This window comes from Moschus berezovskii, chromosome 13 (assembly GCF_049115385.1).
Source record: "Moschus berezovskii isolate FMDL1 chromosome 13, NW_MosBer_1.0, whole genome shotgun sequence".
NCBI lineage: Eukaryota > Metazoa > Chordata > Mammalia > Artiodactyla > Moschidae > Moschus > Moschus berezovskii.
Window position 1 is genome coordinate 521220 of NC_142472.1, and position 19968 is coordinate 541187.

General features: G+C 59.7%; 1 protein-coding gene across 6 annotated transcripts; it reads left to right on the top strand.

Annotated features, from left to right (window-relative positions):
• Positions 1 to 1287: 1287 nt before the first annotated feature.
• Positions 1288 to 19334, top strand: GRTP1 (growth hormone regulated TBC protein 1). Of its 6 annotated transcripts, none has more exons than XM_088842564.1 (8): positions 1297 to 1923; positions 2113 to 2264; positions 7138 to 7296; positions 9687 to 9811; positions 10677 to 10773; positions 15785 to 15957; positions 16026 to 16211; positions 17204 to 19120. In XM_088842564.1, the coding sequence occupies exons 1-8, from the start codon at positions 1877 to 1879 to the stop codon at positions 17561 to 17563; spliced, it is 1299 nt and encodes a 432-aa protein (XP_088698690.1). In that variant the 5' UTR covers positions 1297 to 1876; the 3' UTR covers positions 17564 to 19120. The 6 variants fall into 6 exon arrangements, with proteins under 6 accessions (XP_088698691.1, XP_088698690.1, XP_088698689.1 ...); XM_088842563.1 differs by having other exon boundaries at positions 1299 to 1923; positions 15782 to 15957; XM_055426745.2 differs by lacking the exon at positions 17204 to 19120 and adding an exon at positions 19133 to 19334 and having other exon boundaries at positions 1321 to 1923.
• The last annotated feature ends 634 nt before the right edge of the window (positions 19335 to 19968 follow it).

A 19968-nucleotide genomic window follows, 5' to 3' on the forward strand; every position in this document is an offset into this window, starting at 1 on the left:
GAGGGGTCTTGAAAGGGGTTCTGCGTCTTCTTTCAAAAGCAAAGCAAACTAGGCTGAGGGCTTGGAGAACTTCCCCAGAACCAGCTAATGGGGGACCTTTGTGGTTCTGTTCAACCGAGCACGAATTTCCTATAGACCTCCATGGAAACAGACAGACGTCCCCAGTTTGGGGCAGTCATGTTCCCCAAATTACTTTCCAGGCTCCCTGCTTAGACCTCCGACGGGATATTCCAGAAAAACCAAGGCTAAAGGCCAGGCGAGTTCACAACAGCCCAGCGAGACTTGCAGTGGATGCCAGCAACCCTGTTCCTACCACATCCAGACACGGCTTACAGGCACTCGCCACCGGAAACGACATCAGAGTCCCAGGGAGACATTGTCCCCAAGGGGCCGGGCCTGGTGGAGTGCGCCGTGCAGCCCACGGCTTCAGGGTGTCGGTAGGGTGGTGCCTTTCCAACACGCCTGACTTCTGCTGTTCTGTGCCCAGTTCTTAAAAAGGACTCTTGGGATGCTGGGGGGCTACGAAAGTCCCTTAAATCTTAAATTTAAAGGACCTTAAAATCCTCTTCTCTCCCACGTTTCCAAAGCAAAACTCAAAGTGCAGTCTGTGCACATTCTCGTGGCCTCCCAATACGTTTACAGGCCTCCCATGGAAACACCAGGACACCACGGGGCCGGACATGGAGGAGGACGCTGTCCTGGGCTGGGGCCGCCCTGCAGGCCCAGTGGGCACACGGCACGGCGACCACCGTGTTGGTGTCTGCAGGCAGGTCCCTCAGAGTGAGCAGGTGGGGTGGCATGACTGTTCCTTCCCAGCCGTGACTCATGCTCCCCAGATCCTGCGCATCTCGGGGGAGAGGCCTCAGGGGCATCTCTGCCTCCTCTGGGAGCGGAGGGGATGCGGGCACTGTCAGGCCTGGTCACCCCAGACGGCCACCGGGCAGGGCATGCCCACCCTCCCCTGTGCCGGAGCCCCAGCCGCCAGGTGGGTGCCGGGGGGTGGCTACGGGCAGCACCTGCACCCGTCCTTCCGAGCATGGTTTGGGGCAGTGGGAGGGGGACAGGCTAATTCTGCCGGGGTGGGGGAGGGGACGGTGGCACCCGGATTAAGATAAAGGTTGGGGGCGTGAGGAGAAGGGGACGACAGAGAATGAGATGGCTGGATGGCACTACCGACTCTATGGACTGTGATTCATGGGGTCGCGGATAGTCGGACACGACTGAGCGACTGAACTGAACTTGTGTGTTATTTTCAGGTGGGAAAGTGTAGGCTGAAAGAGAGCAAGTTAAAAATAAGGCGATCGTTTTCTGTAAAAAGGACGTTAAGCCAGCAGTCACAGGTCAGGACGCCGGCCTTTGGACCCGCGGGGCACGGTGGCCTGGCCGGCTGTCAGAAGACTCTAAACTGGACTCACCTCCTCCCAGCTTGGCTGCGGCAGGGAGGCCCCGGGGTGCGGGGCGCGGGGTGCGGGGCAGCGGGACCTCGCTGGGCCCAGGCCCGCCTCCCCGCCGGGGCGCCCATCCCGCTCCCTCCCCGCCCCGGGGGCCCACCCCTCCTCCCGCGCCCCCTCTCCCCGCCGGGGGCCACCCCCCGTCCCCGCCCCGGGGGCCGGGGTCGGCCCGGCCGCGCCGCTCCCAGGCTCCGGGCTCCAGGCTCTGCGCGCAGCAGCAGGTGCAGCCCTCCCGGCCCCGCTCCGGGCCGCGCGCGCCCTCCGGGTCCCCGGGCGTCCCCACCCCTCCCCGCCCTCCTTGCCCGCCCCCAGCCCCGCCTCCCGGCGCCCGCGGCCCGGCGGAAGGACGCGCGGCGCCCCGAGTCCCGGGAGGCGAGCTTGGCACCGCAGCCCCGCGCCCGCGCGCCCCTCCCGCCCCTCTCGGCATGGAGGCCGCGGGGCGCGCGCAGGCGGCGCGGGGCCGCGTCCCCAGGTAGGCGCGCGGGGCCCGTGCGCCCCGGCCGGCCCCGGGCGCGGGCGGCGGTGCGGGCGGCCCTGCGCTGCGCGCCCGCGCTCGGCCCGCCGCCTCCGCTGCGGGGCCGGCCGGGGGCGGGGAGCCCGCGCCGAGGGTCCCGCGGCCACGTGCGCGCGGAACTTCACTCTGGGCCTTTTTGTGCGGTAGGATCGATCCGTATGGGTTTGAAAGGCCTGAGGACTTTGATTATGCAGCTTACGAAGAATTTTTTTCCACTTACCTGGTGATCCTCACCAGGAGAGCCATCAAATGGTCCAAACTTCTGAAGGGCGGCGGTGGCGTCCAGAAGAGCGTGACCGGTGAGTTCGGCGCCCGACCCAGCGGGCGCGCAACAAGTCATCCGGCCCTCGGTGCCGGGCGCTCGGGGGAGCTCAGGACTTGGGGCTCCTTCGAGGCCCGGGGCGCTGCCCCCATGCCAGCCGTGCCCCGCGCAGGCGCACAGGTGAGGGCGCTGCGCGGTCCAGGTGCGAGGCCCCCTTTCCTCGTCTGGACGTGGGGCCTGCTCGCCCTTTGAGACGCATGGCGCCCGTGGCCCTCTTTCCAGAAGAAGCCGGGTTTCCTGTTCCTCAGAGCGAGCGGCCAGGCAGTGCTCCCGCCGACTTCTGTGCGGAGCGCTCCCTGCCCGTTTCAGAGAGAAAGCGGGGCGTTCCTGAACCCCTCAGCTCCTCCCCTGCTTCTCCTTGGGGGTCTTCCCCGCCCCAGGCCGTGCCCCGGCCTCTTTCAGGTCTGGACTGGAGCACCTCCTCCGGGAAGCCTTCCGTCTCACTCCGCAGCTCCACACTTCCCACCTTCTCCCTGCCTCTCTCTGGCCCTCCAGGAGTGGCTTTTACTCATTTTATCCTCAGTTTTCCTCGCTGGGGTCAAAGATCCCTCTGTGCCGTCTGGGTTGGCTGGGTGGTCCCTTAGCTGTTTGTTGAATAAATGAATGAAGTGTTTGCCTGCCTGCTCCCTAGCTTGAGGATACAGAGGCCAGACCTGCCGGCAGGAGGTGAGCAGTGGGCAGGAGTGTGCCCCCAGGGCTTCCTGACACAGGGCGTTAATGACGATGAAGGGGTGAGGACAGGGGTCCCCGCCGCGGGGGCTGAGCTGTGTGACCAGAGCATTAGGGGGAGGCGGGTGGCCAGAGGTGGAGCAGGGACCGAGCCAGCTCATGGGGCACGGCCAGGGGGAAAGAAGTCAGCTTTTCAGCAAGCATGGGGGGGAGGGGGTCAGATCAAGCTTTATCTTTAAAGAGCCATTGGTCATTGAAAGGCAGGTGTCTTGAGTTGTACCGACTTGCTGCTGGGCGTTACGTGCTTCCAGCCGACTTTGGCTTCATTTCTTTCTTTTGGTTTGTTTTTTAAAGTTATGTACAAGTATATAGAAATACAAAGATAGACTTAACTTGTACATGGGAGAACATCTTGGTCACACTCAAAAGTGTGAATTGACCTGAGTTTCTCAGCTGCCCAGGCCCTGGTCTCCCGTCGGGGGGCGGCTGGTGACTGTCCCCCATCCCCCCAGGAACAGGGCACACCATGTGCTTTCATGCAGGAGGAGGCCTCCTGTCCAACAGGGACCCAGAGGTCAGTTAAGGCCTCAGAGAATCACTGCAAGATATGCAGGCGTTCATGACCCTTTTCACTTGACACACGCGTGCACGTGCATTCCCCTTCGATTCTATCATTTGAGTCTGTCTTGTCATCTCTGTCCAGTGAGGTCACAGTAATTCTGTATCTTTCCTGCGGAAACCATTGTTGTTCAGTCACCAAGTCGCATCCAACTCTTTGCGACCCCATGGACTGCAGCACACCAGGCCTCCCTGTCCATCACCAACTCCCGGAGTTTACTCAAAATCATGTTGGTGATGCCATCCAACCATCTCCTCCTCTGTCGTCCCCTTCTCCCGCCTTCCATCTTTTCCAGCATCAGGGTCTTTTCCAATGAATCAGCTCTTTGCATCAGGTGGCCAAAGTATTGGAGCTTCAACTTCAGCATCAGTTCTTCCAATGAATATTCAGGACTAATATTTCCTTTAGGATGGACTAGTTGGATCTCCTCGCTGTCCAAGGGACTCTCAAGAATCTTTTCCAACACCACAGTTCAGAAGCATCAGTTCTTCAATGGTCAGCCTTCCAATTCTCATATCCATACATGACTGCTGTGGAAACTGTACTGGATGCTGTGTCTGTTTTCCAGTGTTGGTTTCCCAGTGGATTGGGAGTAGAGGCCATCTGAGTGCAGAGCCTTCCAGACCTTAGTTCTCTTCGTAGACTTTTGTAGTTACCTAATATGTCGGTTCTGTTTTGTTTCAGCTTTTGCCCAGGGCTTCCCTGTGACTCAGCCAGTAAAGAATCCACCTGCAATTCGGGAGACCTGGGTTTGACCCCTGGGTTGAGAAGATCCCCTGGAGAAGGGAAAGGCTCCCCACTCCAGTATTCTGGCCTGGAGAATTCCGTAGACTGTATAGGCCATGGTGTCGCAAAGAGTTGGACAGGACTGACTGACTTTCACTTTCACTTCACTTGCCTTTTTGGAGCACCTATCAACTCTTTCTGAAAATTTAATTTGGTTTTATTGAAACTGCCATTATTTCTTTTTTGCTTTACCCTTGTAAATTTATGTAATGTTTGTTAAACTTTGTAATTATGGCATAACAGGTTTAGGAGCAAATATACTTGATTCCTGGTGAGCCTTGGCTTGGGGGTGGGGTTCACTGTCAGGTGAACTGGAGGGCATAGCGGCCTGGTGTTCTTTCAGGAAATCTAGCAAGGGGCCTGTGGGCTCACCTGGTTCTGTGGTCCAGGGTGTTGCCGCTGAGCTGGTGCGGCTTCTGGGTGTGACAGCCGGGGCTCCCGCAGCACCCGTGGCACTCCGAGGGAGTGGTCAGACGTAACCAGGAGTGGAGTTGTTAGTCAGGAAGTGGGAATACAGTTTCTTCCTGCCAGATGGTCCGGGCTGGCCGGAGTGTCCACAGCTGTGTGACATCCTGTGGTAGGGAGGCCGTGAGGGCCATGGGCCCCGGGTGGGCAGTGGGAGCTCCGTTTGGTGCCCCGACCTTGACCCCGGCGACCACACCTGGAGGACCGCCTCAACCGTGTCTTGCTTCTGGGCTCTGCTGTGTGTGTTCTCTTTTGACAGGACTTGTGTCCACGTCTGCAGGTGAGCGCTGAGCTCAGCCCGCTTGAGGGTGTTAGCTGTGGGTCCGTGTTTTCTTTCTGTCGGTGAGGAGGTTCACTGGGAACTGTAATCGCGCACGCTCAGCGCTCGACCTGGCTGGCCGTGCCCGGTGCGCTGCCCCTGCTCCCCCGTCCATCCTGGCGTGAAGGGACGTGACGAGAGGAGCTCTTCCGGTTTGCTTCTTTCTCTCCTGCCCCGTAGGCTGTGCACCATCTGAATAAGAGTGAAATTGCAAGACACATTTAAAGACAAATATAAAAAAATCATCCTGGGAACCTGCTTAACTCCTGGGGCAGACAGCTGGGAGTTAATTCTTTGGGGTCGAGCTTCTCTTTAAAAAAATTTCCCACCTGTTTCTGCGGCATAGTTTACAGTCCTCCAAATGTCGGAATGAAGAGTGGATCAGCCCTGCCCTTGCTCTGAGGAGGGGAGAACCGTTTTCTTTCTCTTCCAGAGAAACTGAGTAAATTCAGATAACGGGCAGTGGAAGGAGCAGAAGCCCTTATTCTCTGAGCCTTCCGGATGTTGCTGTTCTTACAGCCTGCCGGGAGTCCGGAGCCCTCACTATTCCTGGCTCTGGGCTTTGCTTCCATTTTGCAGGAAAAAGCCGAGGCATGATCGAGGTATGGTCTGCCTAGCCACGTCCGATGCCAGAGTGGGGGGTTTAACCAGCTTGCACTTCACTTTTTATACTTCATATTAATTTTTTAAAACTTTGCAAGTGAAGTTCACTCTTCTTGGCGTGTAGCCCTGTGAGTGTGGACAGACGCACAGTCAGGTAATCCCCACCATGTGCAAGGTTTAGAGCAGCCAGTTGCCTTCAGGGTCCCCTCCTGTGTGGTCCTGGCCAGCTGACCTGCAGGCCTGGACGTGGGTGAAGGCCTCAGGGCGGGGGGTGCAGTGGGAGAGGCCGCAGGGCTGTAGAGGGACCCTGAAGGTGCGCTGGCTCCCCTCTCCCTTTTTCTAGCTCTTTGATCTCTCTGCGGGTGTTCTGTTAGAGTCACCCCCAAGGAGTTCTCCTGTTAATATTTGTGCTGCCGTCATGAGTGAGACTGTCCCAGCGCTTCTGTTTCCGCTCTTTGCGGTCCATGCGTGACGTCACCGTGCATGTCTGTATGTCTTTTCCTTCTGCTCCGTCTCGGTGGGAGCAGTCCCTGCCCAAAGCTAGGACTGACCCTCCCCTTGTGGTTGAGAGAGGAGTAATTCAGGGCGCCCTGGGCACGCCGAGCCCTGAGGTGGTGTGTAAATAGTAGGAGGTTGCAGGGACGGTCCCCCTGAATGACTGCTGTGTTTGACAGGCTGGAATATCACATCCAGTAGCAGCAGGACCATGTCACATTGGCCGAGACATTCTGGCCACGCGTGATCCTCCAGCTGCACAGGTGCCTTCGCGCTGCAGAGGGTTCTTGGCTTTCTCTTCCTCTGGCGTTCAGGTCCGTCCTCGCCTTCCTCTGGGCCTTCCTCGTCATCCCCCAGCTTTTGCAAACTCCCTTCCCGCACGCCCTCCCGAGAGCAGCGGGTGCGCGCAACCTGGCCTCCAGGAGGCGCTCTCAGGAGCTCGTGGACCAGTGGCCGTCAGCTTGAGCTGTAAGATTTCAGCAGCAGCGCCTTTTTTGCTTGTAACCTAGGACGTCGTCCTGTAATTTTTTTCTGTTCGGTACCGCAGGTGCCTGAGCCAGTGCCGACCTGCGTTCAGGGCCATGGCGTCTGGCCCAGGCTGCGGGGAGGGCCGGGTGGGGGTACGGGAGGCGGCCTGCGTCCCCGCACCGCTGCTGAGGTGGAGGCCGGGCTGCTGCGGCCCCCTGACGGCTCAGCGTGAGGGGAGAGTGGACTTCTGTAGGGAGGACCTGTACGTGTGTGTGGTCATGCCTGTCTTGCCTCTTCCGTGTCTGACTTACTGATTTGTGAGAGCCATCAGTGGAAACTCTTGGAGGGGGCCCTCCCTGCGGCTTCTGGCCCCAGGAGGTCCACACCCCCCAGGACCCGTCTGAAGCTGCCCTTTCCCTGTCTCAGTGAAGCGCTACATCCGCAAGGGCGTCCCGCTGGAGCATCGGGCCCGCGTCTGGATGGGGGTGAGCGGAGCCCAGACCCGGATGGACCGGAACCCTGGTTACTACCAGCGCCTCCTGCAGGGGGAGCGGAGCGCCAGCCTGGAGGAGGCCATCCGGACAGGTGATGTGGCCCCCGGGTGGGGGCGGCCCTGCGGGTGTGGGCGCCTCCCCCAGGGGAAGTGTGTCTGCATCCAGACTCCTGGTCATCATGCCGATGAGGAAACCTGAGCTGTCAAAGGTGCACTCCTGATTCCCATTTTCCCAAAGGACAAGCAAAACGGGGGCTTATTTGATGGGGAGACAGTGATCTGAATTGGTTCAGAAAACCCTTGAGTAGACAGCTAGGTGGTAAGGAAAATGGTAGAAAGAGCGGGTTTCGTCTGCGAACATGCTGTCCAGGGGTGTGAGGAGGCCGCTGAGCAAGCCTTCAGAACAGACGTGGGCTGGATGGCCCTGAGCACGCACAGACGCAGCTGCAGGAAGCCGCGCGCCACGTCCGCTCTTTGTGCGGACGCCGAGTGTCCAGAGACGCTCACGCCCTGGCCGCCGTCTCGTGACCCCAGCTTCCTCGCTGGCCACAGGCTCTCACAAGTGCAGAGTCCTCAGAAAAATGGTTAACCTAAGTTGAATAACTAGATCTTTAGGAGAGACATCTGCTTTTCCGATTTTGCCAGCTTCTGAGAACGACAAAATTAAACACAATGTACGTCATTTAAAAAGCTGGTTACTTTAAATGTCTGGGAGGTTGGATTGACTGGGGACAGTGAGAAAGTGGCGGGTCCCCAACGTAAGGAGCGGGAGTCTCGGATCCCAGTACCACCGCTGAGCCTGCCAGCCTGACCCCCCGGAAAACCCCAGCTGGAGGGCTCGGGACAGACGCTGTTGTGACCTGTAGGGAACGTGGGGTCCCTCCTCAGGCCCAGCAGTGCTGACGTGGGCAGGGAGAGACCACAAGTGATGGGTAGTTGTTCATTTGAAAAATGAATTTTAAAGGCTCTATTTAGTGCAGAGATTTTGGATACTTTTATTTTTAATTACGGTGAAACGTACACAACGTGCGGCTTTTTGTTTTCTTTTTCCAAGGGGAGCCTCTGTCCCCGTCACACACTAAGCCCCCAGCCCTGGCTCCACTGTCTGCTCCGTCTCTGAGTCGGGCTCTCCTAGACTTCATGTGGGTGGAATCAGGCCGTGTCTGTCCTTCTGTATCTGGTTGATTTCACGGAGCAGTGTCTGAGAGGTCCACCCCGACTGTGTGTGCGTCAGAGCTTCCGCCCTTCCTGAGGCCGAACCAGATCCTGTGTGTGTCTGTCTTCTGTCCACGGACTCCTGGGCTGCTTCCAGCCCCTGGCTACAGTGAATTCTGCCTGAACAGGGTGTCAAGTAATTCTCTGTGTTCAGTGCTGTGGGGACAGACCCTGAGGTGGACTCGCTGGGTTACGCGGCCGCTCTGGTCTGTGGTCAGGGAGCAGGCGCGTCATGCACCTGAGCCCAGACGGGCCATCCACCATGTCTGCCTCCAGTGCAGGGGGTGGGGAGAAAGGTTTCAACATGTGCTAAAGCTTCTCATGACAAAGATCATTCTGCAGGCATGAGCACAGTCGGTCAGTCTAGTCTGAATTAGTGAAAAACTCACTTCCCGTGATAGGTGCCAGTTTGGGGAATGTTCAGAATTCCATGGAAAAGAAATCTATTTTGTAAAAAACATATGATTGACAGTTACAAGCTTTGAGGCAGCGTTTCCTGTTTGGCTCAGATCTGGTCTTTGTGGGCAGGTGCAAGGCTGGGGGCCCAGGCTCAGGGGCAGAATCCCCGCGGCCGCCAGGAGGCCTTGCGTTATCCACAGTGTGCACATGTGTCCCCTCGCCGACACCGCCGCTCTGCTCCAGGCGGGGTCAGGGGTTGTCCGTCAGCACCCCCCACTCTGCCCTGGACGTAGGTTCAGAGAGATGCAGTGGGGGGCGGGGAGGGGGTGGTGGAGGTGGAAGAGGCTGCCAGGCACCCTCCTGCAGACAGAAGTTGGCGGTGATGAGTTTGCCTGTGTCTGACTCCCTGTGACCCCATGGGCTGTGGCCCACCAGGCTCCTCTGTCCATGGTATTCTCCAGCCAAGAATGCTGGAGTGGGCTGCCGTTTCATCCCCCAGGGGACCTTCCCGGCCCGGGGATGGACCCATGTCTCTAGGTCTCCTGCACTGGCAGATGGCTCTTTAGCACCAGTGTCTCCTGGGTCGTTTTCAGTTTTGTCTCTTTGTCTCCAGACGGGACTCTCAGGGTGTCCTGCCTGCTTCTGTTTTCAGTCTTAAGAACTGGGGAGAATTTCCAAAGCTTTATGTAAACTGCTCACGCTTCACCCACGCTTTGGGGCATGGGGACGGGAGGAGACGCTCGGGACCCGGCAGCCTGGCCTCGTCAGAGGAGCTGATGTTGGTGCTGATTGGAGCGTAGGCCTGCGGGGCGCTGGGGGCCCGGGTTGGCCTCTGCTCGCGCCCTGAGCGCTCTGCGGGTCCCCGCAGACATGAACAGGACCTTCCCTGACAACGTGCGCTTCCGGAAGGACGCGGAGCCCTGCCTGCAGGGGCCCCTGTACAACGTGCTGCTGGCCTACGGGCACCACAATCACGACGTGGGCTACTGCCAGGTGAGCCCTGGGCCCCCACAGCCCCCGGGGCCTCGCCCACCGGGGCTCCCACGTCCCCCGCAGCCTGGGCTGGGCCTCTCAGCGGGGGCAGCCGTGGCGTGAACACAGGCTGTGTTTACGGGACGTGGGTGACCGGCGCCGGCGCCTCGGGGCCGATGGTGCACGTGTCCGCGTGTGCATGTGTGTGTGTGTGTGTGCACGTGCGGGTGAGTGCGTGCGCTGGGCCGGCCTGGAATGCAGGGCCTCCTCCGGAAGCTGGGCCTCTGGGCGGCGGGCATCGGGTCTCGTGCCCCGGGGGTGCTCTGTCTGCGGCATCGCAGGGACACGTGTCCACAGCCCAGACCATAAGTGGAGCTGGGTCGGGAGCTGATCCTCGGGCTGCCGGGCCCTCCTGCCATGCGCTCTGGAGGCCGTGGTGTCCGGGGGACGTGTGGGCAGGAGGGCAGGGCTGAGGGATGGGGTCCCTACGCTCCAGGCCCCCGAGCCGGAGGCCAGGCCTCCTGAGAGGACGGCTGGGCATTCAGAGCCGTGGGAGGCGGCGCCCGAGCGGCCCGTGTGGTTTCTCCTGGTGAGAGTTTCATGAGGATGCACCCTGCCCGGTTCTAAGGCAGAGTCCAAGAGCAAGCCTGACTGCACGTGTCTGTCGATGGCAGAGCCGGTGAGGCCGACACTACCCTCGATGGTCATTCCAGAATCACGCGTGTTCTAGGGAAGGACGAGGAAGATGGGGAGTTAGCAGGCGGCAGCCGGACGGTTACAGGGTCTGGGGGTGGAGCCGGTGTCAGCGCGGGCCTCCTCTGTCTGATTTCAGAGGATGAGCTTTGTTGCGGGGTGTCTGATCCTAGTGACATTTGTCTGGTTTCAGGGGATGAACTTCATCGCGGGGTATCTGATCCTGGTGACTAAGAATGAAGAAGAAGCCTTCTGGCTGTTGGACGCCCTGGTGGGCAGAATACTCCCAGGTGCGTGCAGTCCCGCGGTAAGAGTGACTCGATTTCTGGTGTTGCCGTGACAATGCTGCTGACAAGTCAGGGCATGACGAAACATAAGGCGTCATTTGAGAGCTGAGGTTGACAGTCTTCCTGCAATTGAGGTGAGACGCTCACAACCTGGAGGCCCAGTGGAGCGGCGGCCTCTCCCCCTACCATCCCACCCCGCGGGACGCCGCTCAGCCGTTTGCTCAGTTATGTCAGAGACTGAATTATGACAGAGGTTCCCACCGTGACCACTTCCAGGTGTCGTTTGGGGATTTGGGGAACTTCAGGGAGCAAAGCTTAAAAGCCTGGCAGCGGCAGCAGCTGGGAGCAGCAGGTGAAGACGTGATACTGGGGTGGGCAGGGCTGACCTCGAGAAACAGAAGAACAAGGCTCCGGTGCCCCCACCCAGGGGCTCATCACAGAGACTTGGAGTCAGAACCTGCTGTCTCCCGCGTGATCAGATTCAGTCAATACAGCCAAATGGGTCTTGCTTCAAAAACAAAAGGAAGCCTCCAGACGAGCGGTCAGGCCTGGGGGAGGGGCACTGTCCCATCGGGCTGGGCCTCTGGCACCGGCTCGGCCATTTCAGTGCATGCTCACCCAGCGTTTATCTGCTTCTGTCTCCATCACACCAAAACTGCACGGAAGTTCCGAGACTGCAGCGCTCGGAGGGCGAGCTGTGACTGCTCCTCAATGGCCCCGTCCCTCTCGTGCTGGGCGTGCTCGCTGCCCGTGCTCGGCAGGGTGGTGTGAGCGTTTCCAGCTTCTTGCTGTGCGTTTGCGTGCATACAGGTGTGCAAGCACATGCGTGGAAGAGGGGAACTTAATGACAGAGAGAGATGAGAAGGGAACTGAGACGGAAGCCGGTTCTTTGGGAAAACTTGAAATACAGACGCCTGACAAGACTGACAAAGAAGGGGATGAGGAGGCCGGGAGTGGAAAGGGCGCCGGAACTGGAACTGCTGCAGGGACTCGCAAGAATCACAGGGGAGCTTGAGTCCAGTGGAGAGGCGAATGGATGGTTTGAGGACACAGGCCAATGGGGGCTGAAAGAAGATCTGAAAGGCCAAGTGCAGAGAGAAAAACACCTCAGGAAAACGCGAACGAACCGATAATCCCCAATTTAAAAAAAATAAATCTTGCTGAAAACAGAGACGGATGAACTCATCAACTCGCTTTGTGAAGCTGGGGTGGCCTTCCTGTCGTAGGCTGATCTCGGGCAGGACACGAACACAGAGCTCGTAAAGATAATGCCAACGCAGCACCCGGAGCTGAGCAGTGGTTGCAGAGTAGTGGTTTTTAAATCTGTGGCTCAACATGTGGATGGACTCGTACGTTAAGGGTGCGTAATGGCTCACTCACAGGGAAGGATCACTGGCAAGGCCAAGCCAGGAAGGCTGGAAAGAAGAGTGTTGTCACACCGTTGTTGGGTCCCTCAGGCCTGTCTGACTGCGACCCCGTGGACTGTAGCCCCCCAGGCTGCTCTGTACTCCAGGCAGGGGTACTGGAGTGGGTTGCCATGCCCCTCTCCAGAGGATCTTCCTGACCCAGGGATTAAACCAGGGTCTCCTGCATTGCAGGTGGATTCTTTACCACTAGCCACCGGGGAAGCCTGGAGAGGAGAGTGCTGGAGTTGCGTTAGGCGCTGTGACAGCCGTTAGGTTAGCGAGGGATAAACAGGTCTGTCCGTCTGCTGTACTCGGTACGTCAGTTGTATCGAGGAAAAGACGGTTAAGACATCATTCCGTGACAGGCGGTCGTCTACGGAGAAGAAAGCGAAACTAGAGCCTTACTTCAGTTCCAGGTAGATTCTGCTGCTGCTGCTGCTGAGTCGCTTCAGTCGTGTCCGACTCTGTGTGACCCCATAGACGGCAGCCGACCAGGCTCCCCCGTCCCTGGCATTCTCCAGGCAAGAACACTGGAGTGGGTTGCCATTTCCTTCTCCAATGCATGAAAGTGAAAAGTGAAAGTGAAGTCACTCAGTCGTGTCCAGCATGGACTGCAGCCTACCAGGCTCCTCCTTCCATGGGATTTTCCAGGCAAGAGTACTGGAGTGGGGTGCCAGTGCCTTCTCCAGGTAGATTCTAGACATATGAAAAAGCAAAACTTTGAAACTCCAAACGAGACCGAGAACAGTATGATTCCGGAGTAGGAAAAAAGTCCTTGAGCAAAATTCAGAATACATGAAAGACACGATTGATCATTTTCAGTTCAGTTCACTCGCTCAGTCGTGTCCGACTCTCCGCGACCCCGTGAATCACAGCACGCCAGGCCTCCCTGTCCATCACCAACTCCCGGAGTTCACTCAAACTCATGTCCATCGAGTCGGTGATGCCATCCAATCATCTCATCCTCTGTCGTCCCCTTCTCCTCCCGCCCCCAATCTTCCCAGCATCAGAGTCTTTTCCAGTGAGTCAACTCGTCGCATGAGGGGGCCAAAGTATTGGCGTTTCAGCTTTTGCATCAGTCCTTCCAATGAACACCCATTTTAGTTATATTAAAATTAAAAACTGATTTTGACACAAGACATAGTCTTCAGAGTAAAAAGGGATCCATATAATTAATGTGTAAAGAATTCCTAAAAGTCTAGGTGGATACAGGTCAATAGAAAAGAAGGTGAAGAATATGCCTGACAGGCTGTTTACAAAATAGGAGACCTGCGTGGGCCCCGAGTTGGGGAGAGGCGACCGTGGTCTCCCAAGAGCGGTGAGGCCAGGTCTCAGCGCCGAACGAAGCTGGACGTCAGCGGCGTGGGTGCAGCCACCGGAGGCCTCCCCCAGTGCCCACGACACCCCAAGTTCAGAGCAGTCGAGGAGGAGCGGAGGTGGGGAGAGTGTGACTCTAACGGGGTGGCGACGCTGGGACCCCGGGCCGCCCTGCTGGGCCCCCCAGGGTTCTGCCACCCCCGGAGCGGCATCCATGTCAGTGTTTGATCTCTCGCTTGTCAGATGCTCGGACAAGGCTCCCCTGCGGGCCTTCACATTTCCTCTCTTACCCCAAGTCAGCAGAAGACTAGCCGCCGACCTGCTGACACGCTGTTTCCCTGAAACTGGGCTCGCCTGGGGGTGGGTGGAGCCAAGAGACACGGCCAGGCTGGAGGCGGCAGGACGGGTCCTCACAGGGGGTGCGGGGGTCGCTCCCGGACCAGTGACACCCCAGCAGCAAACAGTCCTGTTAACCTCAGCATTCGAGCGTCATCCTGCTGGGGCTGGAGGCGGGAGGATCGGCACGGACCTGGGCCAGGCCCGGAGCCCACAGGCAGCGGAGGTCAGCACCGCCGGCCCTTAGCTTGCCTATGACCTGCTGGCTGAGCGCTCCAGGGTGTTGGAGTCCTGAAACAGCTCGAGACGGTGCTTCAGGCTCAGCTTTGCCTTGGGAGCAGAGCTGGGAGCACCGATTGTCTCTGTTGTGGGGCAGCCGTCACCCCCACCTGGTTGTAGCTGTGTGTGTTCACCTTTTGTTCCCTTAAAATCTATTCCTGGGCTTCCCGGGTGGCTCAGTGGTAAAGAATTCACCTGCCAGTGCAGGAGACCCAGGAGACCCCGGTTTGATCCCTGGGTCGAGAAGATCCCCTGGAGAAGGAAATGGCAACCCACTCCAGTGTTCTTGCCTGGAGAATCCCATGGACAGAGGAGCCTGGTGGGCTGCAGTCCACGGGGTCACACAGAGTCAGATAGGACCACCATAAAATGTCTAGCGACTGAGAACTTTTCTTCTGCAAAGGCCTAGGTCACAGGATGACCAGACCTAAAACAGCTTGTCTTACATCAGAAAAAGTTATGCCCAAGCCTCTTCCTCCAGGTACCCCTGTCTGCTCTCCAACTCCTGAGCCTGCAGAAAAGCCCTGCTGTGCCCCCCACCACGTCAGGGACTGAGGGGCGGCGTCTGGGATGTCACACCAGGGAGGGGTCCATCCCTTAATGAATGACTGTCCCGAAGAGCTGGTCCCACCTGTTTGTCCTGCGACACGGGAAACGTGGGGCTCCCCCGCCGCAGCTGGACAGTGAGGCCCAGGGCAGGCGGCGGGGCTCGTCCTGGGCAGAGACTCTCGGGGCACCCCCCAGCCCTCAGCCGTGCTCATCCCCCAACCCCGGGCTGACACCTCCGGGCTGTGTGCAGATGGGGGGCCCTGGGAGAGCCCTGACTCGGGCCCTGGAGGGGAGGCTGGACCAGGGGCCCCTGAGAAATTTCTCAGCCTCTGTGTGCAGATGGGACCCCTCAGGTGGGGCTGGCCATCGGGGTTTGTCCCCGTTCTTGGCCGACCGGCAGGAGGGTTTCAGTGACCCTCCGGCAACGGGCTCGGGCCCGTGGCAGCTTTGGGGGGTGACCTTGACTCATCTGGGAGCTGCCGTAAGCCTCTGTAGCCAAAGCAAGAATGTGCTGAGCTCGCGCTCCGCAAATCCGCTCGTCTGCCCCGCTGAGCTGCTCAGGGCTGCCCCCCTGCCTCCGGGGCCAGTCTGGGCTCCCCTGGTGAGGGGCCGAGGGGGCGGGGGGCTGGACTTGCGGCCAGGCGGGAAGGGGCTGTGGGGGCAGGGGGCGTGGCAGGGAGGGGCACCCCAGGTGTTAATGACCCAACAGCGTCTCCAGCCTTGGGCTCAGTTTAGCACGCACACGCTGAAAATGGGTGATGTGACCGTGATGTGAGTGTTCAGAATCGTTCTGTTTTAACGAAAATACTTGTTAGCAAGAACGTCTGTTCCTTTGCCGTGGTGAATGGCCAAACTTTATTACACAGATTGCTTACTCAGCTTTTATGGCAAAGTTCAAGCATTAGGTTAAACACACCATTGTGATGATACACCGTGTTAATAAGCGGCGGCGGGCGTGATGGGTACCAGCAGGGGCCTCACTGTCCACTCGCCGGCCCGGCTCCCGCTCTGGGCGGGTCATCCCCTGGAAAGGGTCCCGGGCCCCCTCGACTGCCTGGCTCAGGGGGCACGCAAGTTGTGGCTGCCCGGTTGTGAGACCCGCATCCCTGCCCCCTGCCCCACAGCAGATTACTACAGCCCCTCGATGCTGGGCCTGAAGACGGACCAGGAGGTGCTTGGGGAGCTGGTGAGGCTGAAGCTGCCGGCGGTGGCGGCGCTGATGGACGGCCATGGCGTGCTGTGGACCCTGGTCGCGTCACGCTGGTTCATCTGCCTGTTCGTGGACGTCCTGCCCGTGGAGGTGAGGGTGCCTGGCTGGGCCCGGGGCCAGCAGTAGGGCCACGCGCTGACCCGCCACTCCCTCTGCAGACGGTGCTGCGTGTCTGGGACTGCCTGTTCAGCGAGGGGTCCAAGATCATCTTCCGGGTGGCGCTGACCCTCCTCAAGCATCACCAGGCCTCCATCCTGGAGGCCACCAGCGTCCCCGACCTCTGTGAGAAGTTCAAGGAGATGACCAGGGGCCGCTTCGTGACCGAGTGTCACACGTTCATACAGGTGGGTGTCGGCCGCATCCACGGCCCCCGGGCACCCGGGGAGGGGCTCCGGCAGACCAGCGCGCTCACCCTGTGCCCCCACGCCGTCGGCTATTAGGGGGTACCACCTGGGACCCCACCCGAGCCCGTCAGGTCTGCTCCTTGGCTTCTCCTGAGCCTGGGAGGTGACCCCCATCCTGGGCCCCCCTGACAGCCCCGTCGACGCCGGGCCCACCTTCCTCAGCCTTGCGCCCGCTGCCTTCTCTCCCGCCCTGGTGGGGTCACGCTGTCTGTCCCCCTCACGCTGGGCTCCAGGCCTGGTGCAGGCTGTGTAGACGGCTCAGGTCACCTGACTGATGACCCTGGTGCTGCATCCCGCAGGCCCTGGGGGGCAGGGTGGGTGGGGTTTAGGGGGACCGGGGGGCCGCTGCCCCCATGCCTGGCCCGACGCGCCCTCAGCCGCCCTGTGGGATGGTGGCGTGCCTGCCGCCTCCAGGGTGCTGGTGCCTTCCCCAAGCCTCCCTGGACCCGGTTTCCTCAGAACCAGCCCCTTGGCCCGGGGGTTCGGTGGTCTTGCTGCTTGTGTGGCTGCAGCCCTGGGCCCAGGCGTGGTTGCCTTTGGGAAGGGAGCCTGCCGTCCCCACCGGAGCCCAGCCCGGCACACGATGCCCACGGCCTGGCCTCTGCTGTACTGCGGTGCGGACGCTCAGACCGTGTGGCTTTGGCGTCTGGCTCTTGGGCTCAGTGTGACGCTTCCGAGGAGGAGCAGGGGGTTTCTGAGGAGGAGCGGGGGCCTCCCGAGTGCAGCAGGTGCCCAGTGAGGGCAGGCGGCCGGCCTGCCTGTCCCTGATGGCTGCATGTCCGCAGCGGGGCAGCCGGTGTTCCGGCCTGGACGTGCTCTGGGCCCTGTGAGCTGAGTGGACCTGAGGGGATCGCAGAGGGTGAGATGGGGAGAGTGTCCCCCACAAGGCAGAAAAAGTGCTGCGTAAAGAAACGTGTCTTTGCACACTGCAGGTGTGGCCGCTCACTGCACGCTGGTGGGAGCGACCCTGGTCTTATTTCCTTGGGGGTCTCTACAAACTTGTGTGTGTATTTCTGCAACACTGCAGTTTATGCATCAGAGCTCTCTCAAGTCCTGTCCAAGAACATCTAGACTCTCCTAGATCCCATGTGGAAGCTAGGAGCACTGTAATGGGAAGAGGCCAGCTGAACCCTCCGAAGTCTGTTCTCCAGCCCCTCAGTCACCCGGGGCTTGCTCCCAGGGTCCCCCCTCGGCCCCCAGGCACCTTCCCTTCTTGTGAGGCAGTTTCTCTCTTACTGGAAACAAGTCCGAGTCCCTTCCTGCTTCTGCTTCTCAAGTCTAGTCTCTCCTAGGCCCTGAGTAGGTTTCAGAGCTGCTAGGAGAGTCAGCAGTTACAGGGTCAGAACTCAAAGAACTCAGCACGGGCAAGAAGAGCAAAAATAGCAAGCTGGGACCACGTGGGGCCTGAAAGCTTCTGTGCAGCAAAGGGAAGCAGTGGCAGATGAAAAGGTGACCCCCCCCGAACTGGAGAGTGTGTGTGCAGACCACGTCCAGACACACGGAGACCTCAGCTGGACACGGAGCTGGGGAATCCCGTTTAAAAATGGGCAGAGGACTTGAGTCCAGAGGCGTACAGGTAGCCAGCAGGTACCTGAAAAGGCTGCTCCACTTCACTCGTCATCAGGGAAACGCAGATGAAAGCCCCGTGTCACTTCACACCTGTCAGAACGGCTGTCATCCGAAGGACCACAGATAGAAAGTGTTGGTGAGCGTGTGAACAGGGAACCCTGGGGCACTGTTGGTAGGTGTAAAATGGTGCAGCCACCGTGCGAAACGGTGTGGAGGCTCCTCAGAAAGTGAATGGAGAGCTGCTGTCCGCTGCAGCCATCCCACTGTTTCTCCAAAGTGGACGCAGGCCGTCTGGGAGGCGCTGCCCACCCACGGCCACTGCAGTCACAGCAGCCGCAGTGCGGACAGCCTGCAAGGCCACCCGGCGGACGGGGACACGGAGTGGTCACCCGCACGGTGGGCTTTCACTCAGCTTCGAAAGGGAGGCTGGTCCCGACACCGTCTCCACCCTGGACGGACCTGGAGACATCGTGCTCAGCGACTGTCACGAGAGGACAAACCTGACTCCACGAACGCGAGGCCCCAGAGGAGTCGGGTTCATAGAGATGGAAGGCGGAGCTGGGGCCGCGGTGGGCTGGGAGAGAAGCTGGAAGGTGACCCCAAGGGCGCAGAGCTGACACTACTCTGCTGCACACCTTGAGTGGCTCAGGTGTAAATGATGTGGCTTTAGCACACACACACACAAAACCAGTAGACGTGGAAACTGGACATTGCCCAATTTTACCTCCAGTGGCTCAGAACCTCTGACTTCGGGATCAGATGTTTACTTCACAGGCTGGATTCAGCACTTTAAAAGTGACCCGAGTGCAAGGGGGCAGGAACCCGTGTGCCGTCTCCCCTGTGGCCGGACGTCCTGTCTCAGGCACTTTCCTGAGCTTTGCAGCAGCAGAAACCAGGGCATGGCCCAGCCTGAGGCCTGACATTCAGAGCTGGGCCCCGGCTGCACACCCTGGGACCCCTCCCTCCCCGGGCCTCAGAGCACTCTGCTGAAGTCCCTGGGGGCGTTTGGGGGCACCAGCGGCCTGTTCTTGCTCAGCCCTGCAGTCAGCCCTCCTCCACTCCGCTCGCCCTCGTCCTTGGGAGGGAGGGCTCCGCTCGCCCTCGTCCTCGGGAGGATGGGCTCCCCTCGCCCTGCACAGGCGTCCGTGCTGATGCTGGAGCGGTCACTAGCCTCATCCAGTTTTGTCATGTCTGAAGGAAACAAGTGACCTTCCTCTGCTCGCTGACCGCTAGCCACAGCCCGTCCAGCACCAGGAGCTCCTAAGGTCTAAACAAACCCATTTCTGTTACAGAGAATATTCTCGGAGCCCGGGAGCCTGTCCAGGGCCAGCATCGCCCGGCTGCGGGAGCGCTGCAGGGCGCGGCTGCTGGCACAGGGCTGATGCCTCGAGCCGCCGCCTCCGGCTGAGTGGTCACTGGCAACCGAGCAGCCCTTTGCTGTGCTCTTCCCTGGGAGCTGTCGCATTGGTTCTAAATATATATTTTTACCTGAGACGCTGACGTATCTAAAACGTGAGGTGCGTGTTTGCGTCCCTTGTATCAGCTCTTGTGAGCCTACAATCTAACGACGTTTATAAATGACCTTTTGAAATTGTTACACAAACAACATGTAAACCAGGTGTAAGATTGAGGGCTGCAAATCAGGTCTGGGCTCTCATCCCAGACCCCTGGGGGAGAAGGTGCCCCGAGACCCCTCCTCAGGCTGGAGGCCACGGCCCTCCACCCTGCCCCTGCCCCATCTCCCTCCCTCTGGAGATGCCACCTCTGGTGAGAAGCCCCCACCCAGGCAGGCTGTGCCCTGCACAGGTGGGGACAGGTGGGCACAGGCAAGGGTTGGGGGACAGGGGCGTTTCCTGCGAGACCAGCTTATAGGCTCCGCCTTCCTGGGAGCCAACCAGCTGCATCTTGAGGGGCACGTCCCCTGGCAGGGGCTCCAAACTCCACTGTCCTGTGGACAGGAGCTGCTGGGCTCTGCTCGGCTCAGCCCGGTGCCGCCCACCCTGGGGAGACAGGCTTGTTGGGAGCTCACGTGGCCTGCACCTGGGTTGCTGGGCCCTGCTCTGCCCGTTTAAGGGGCCACTGCCCAGGGCCCCCCACATTCAGGCTGCGCTCAGCCTCGCCCCCGAGG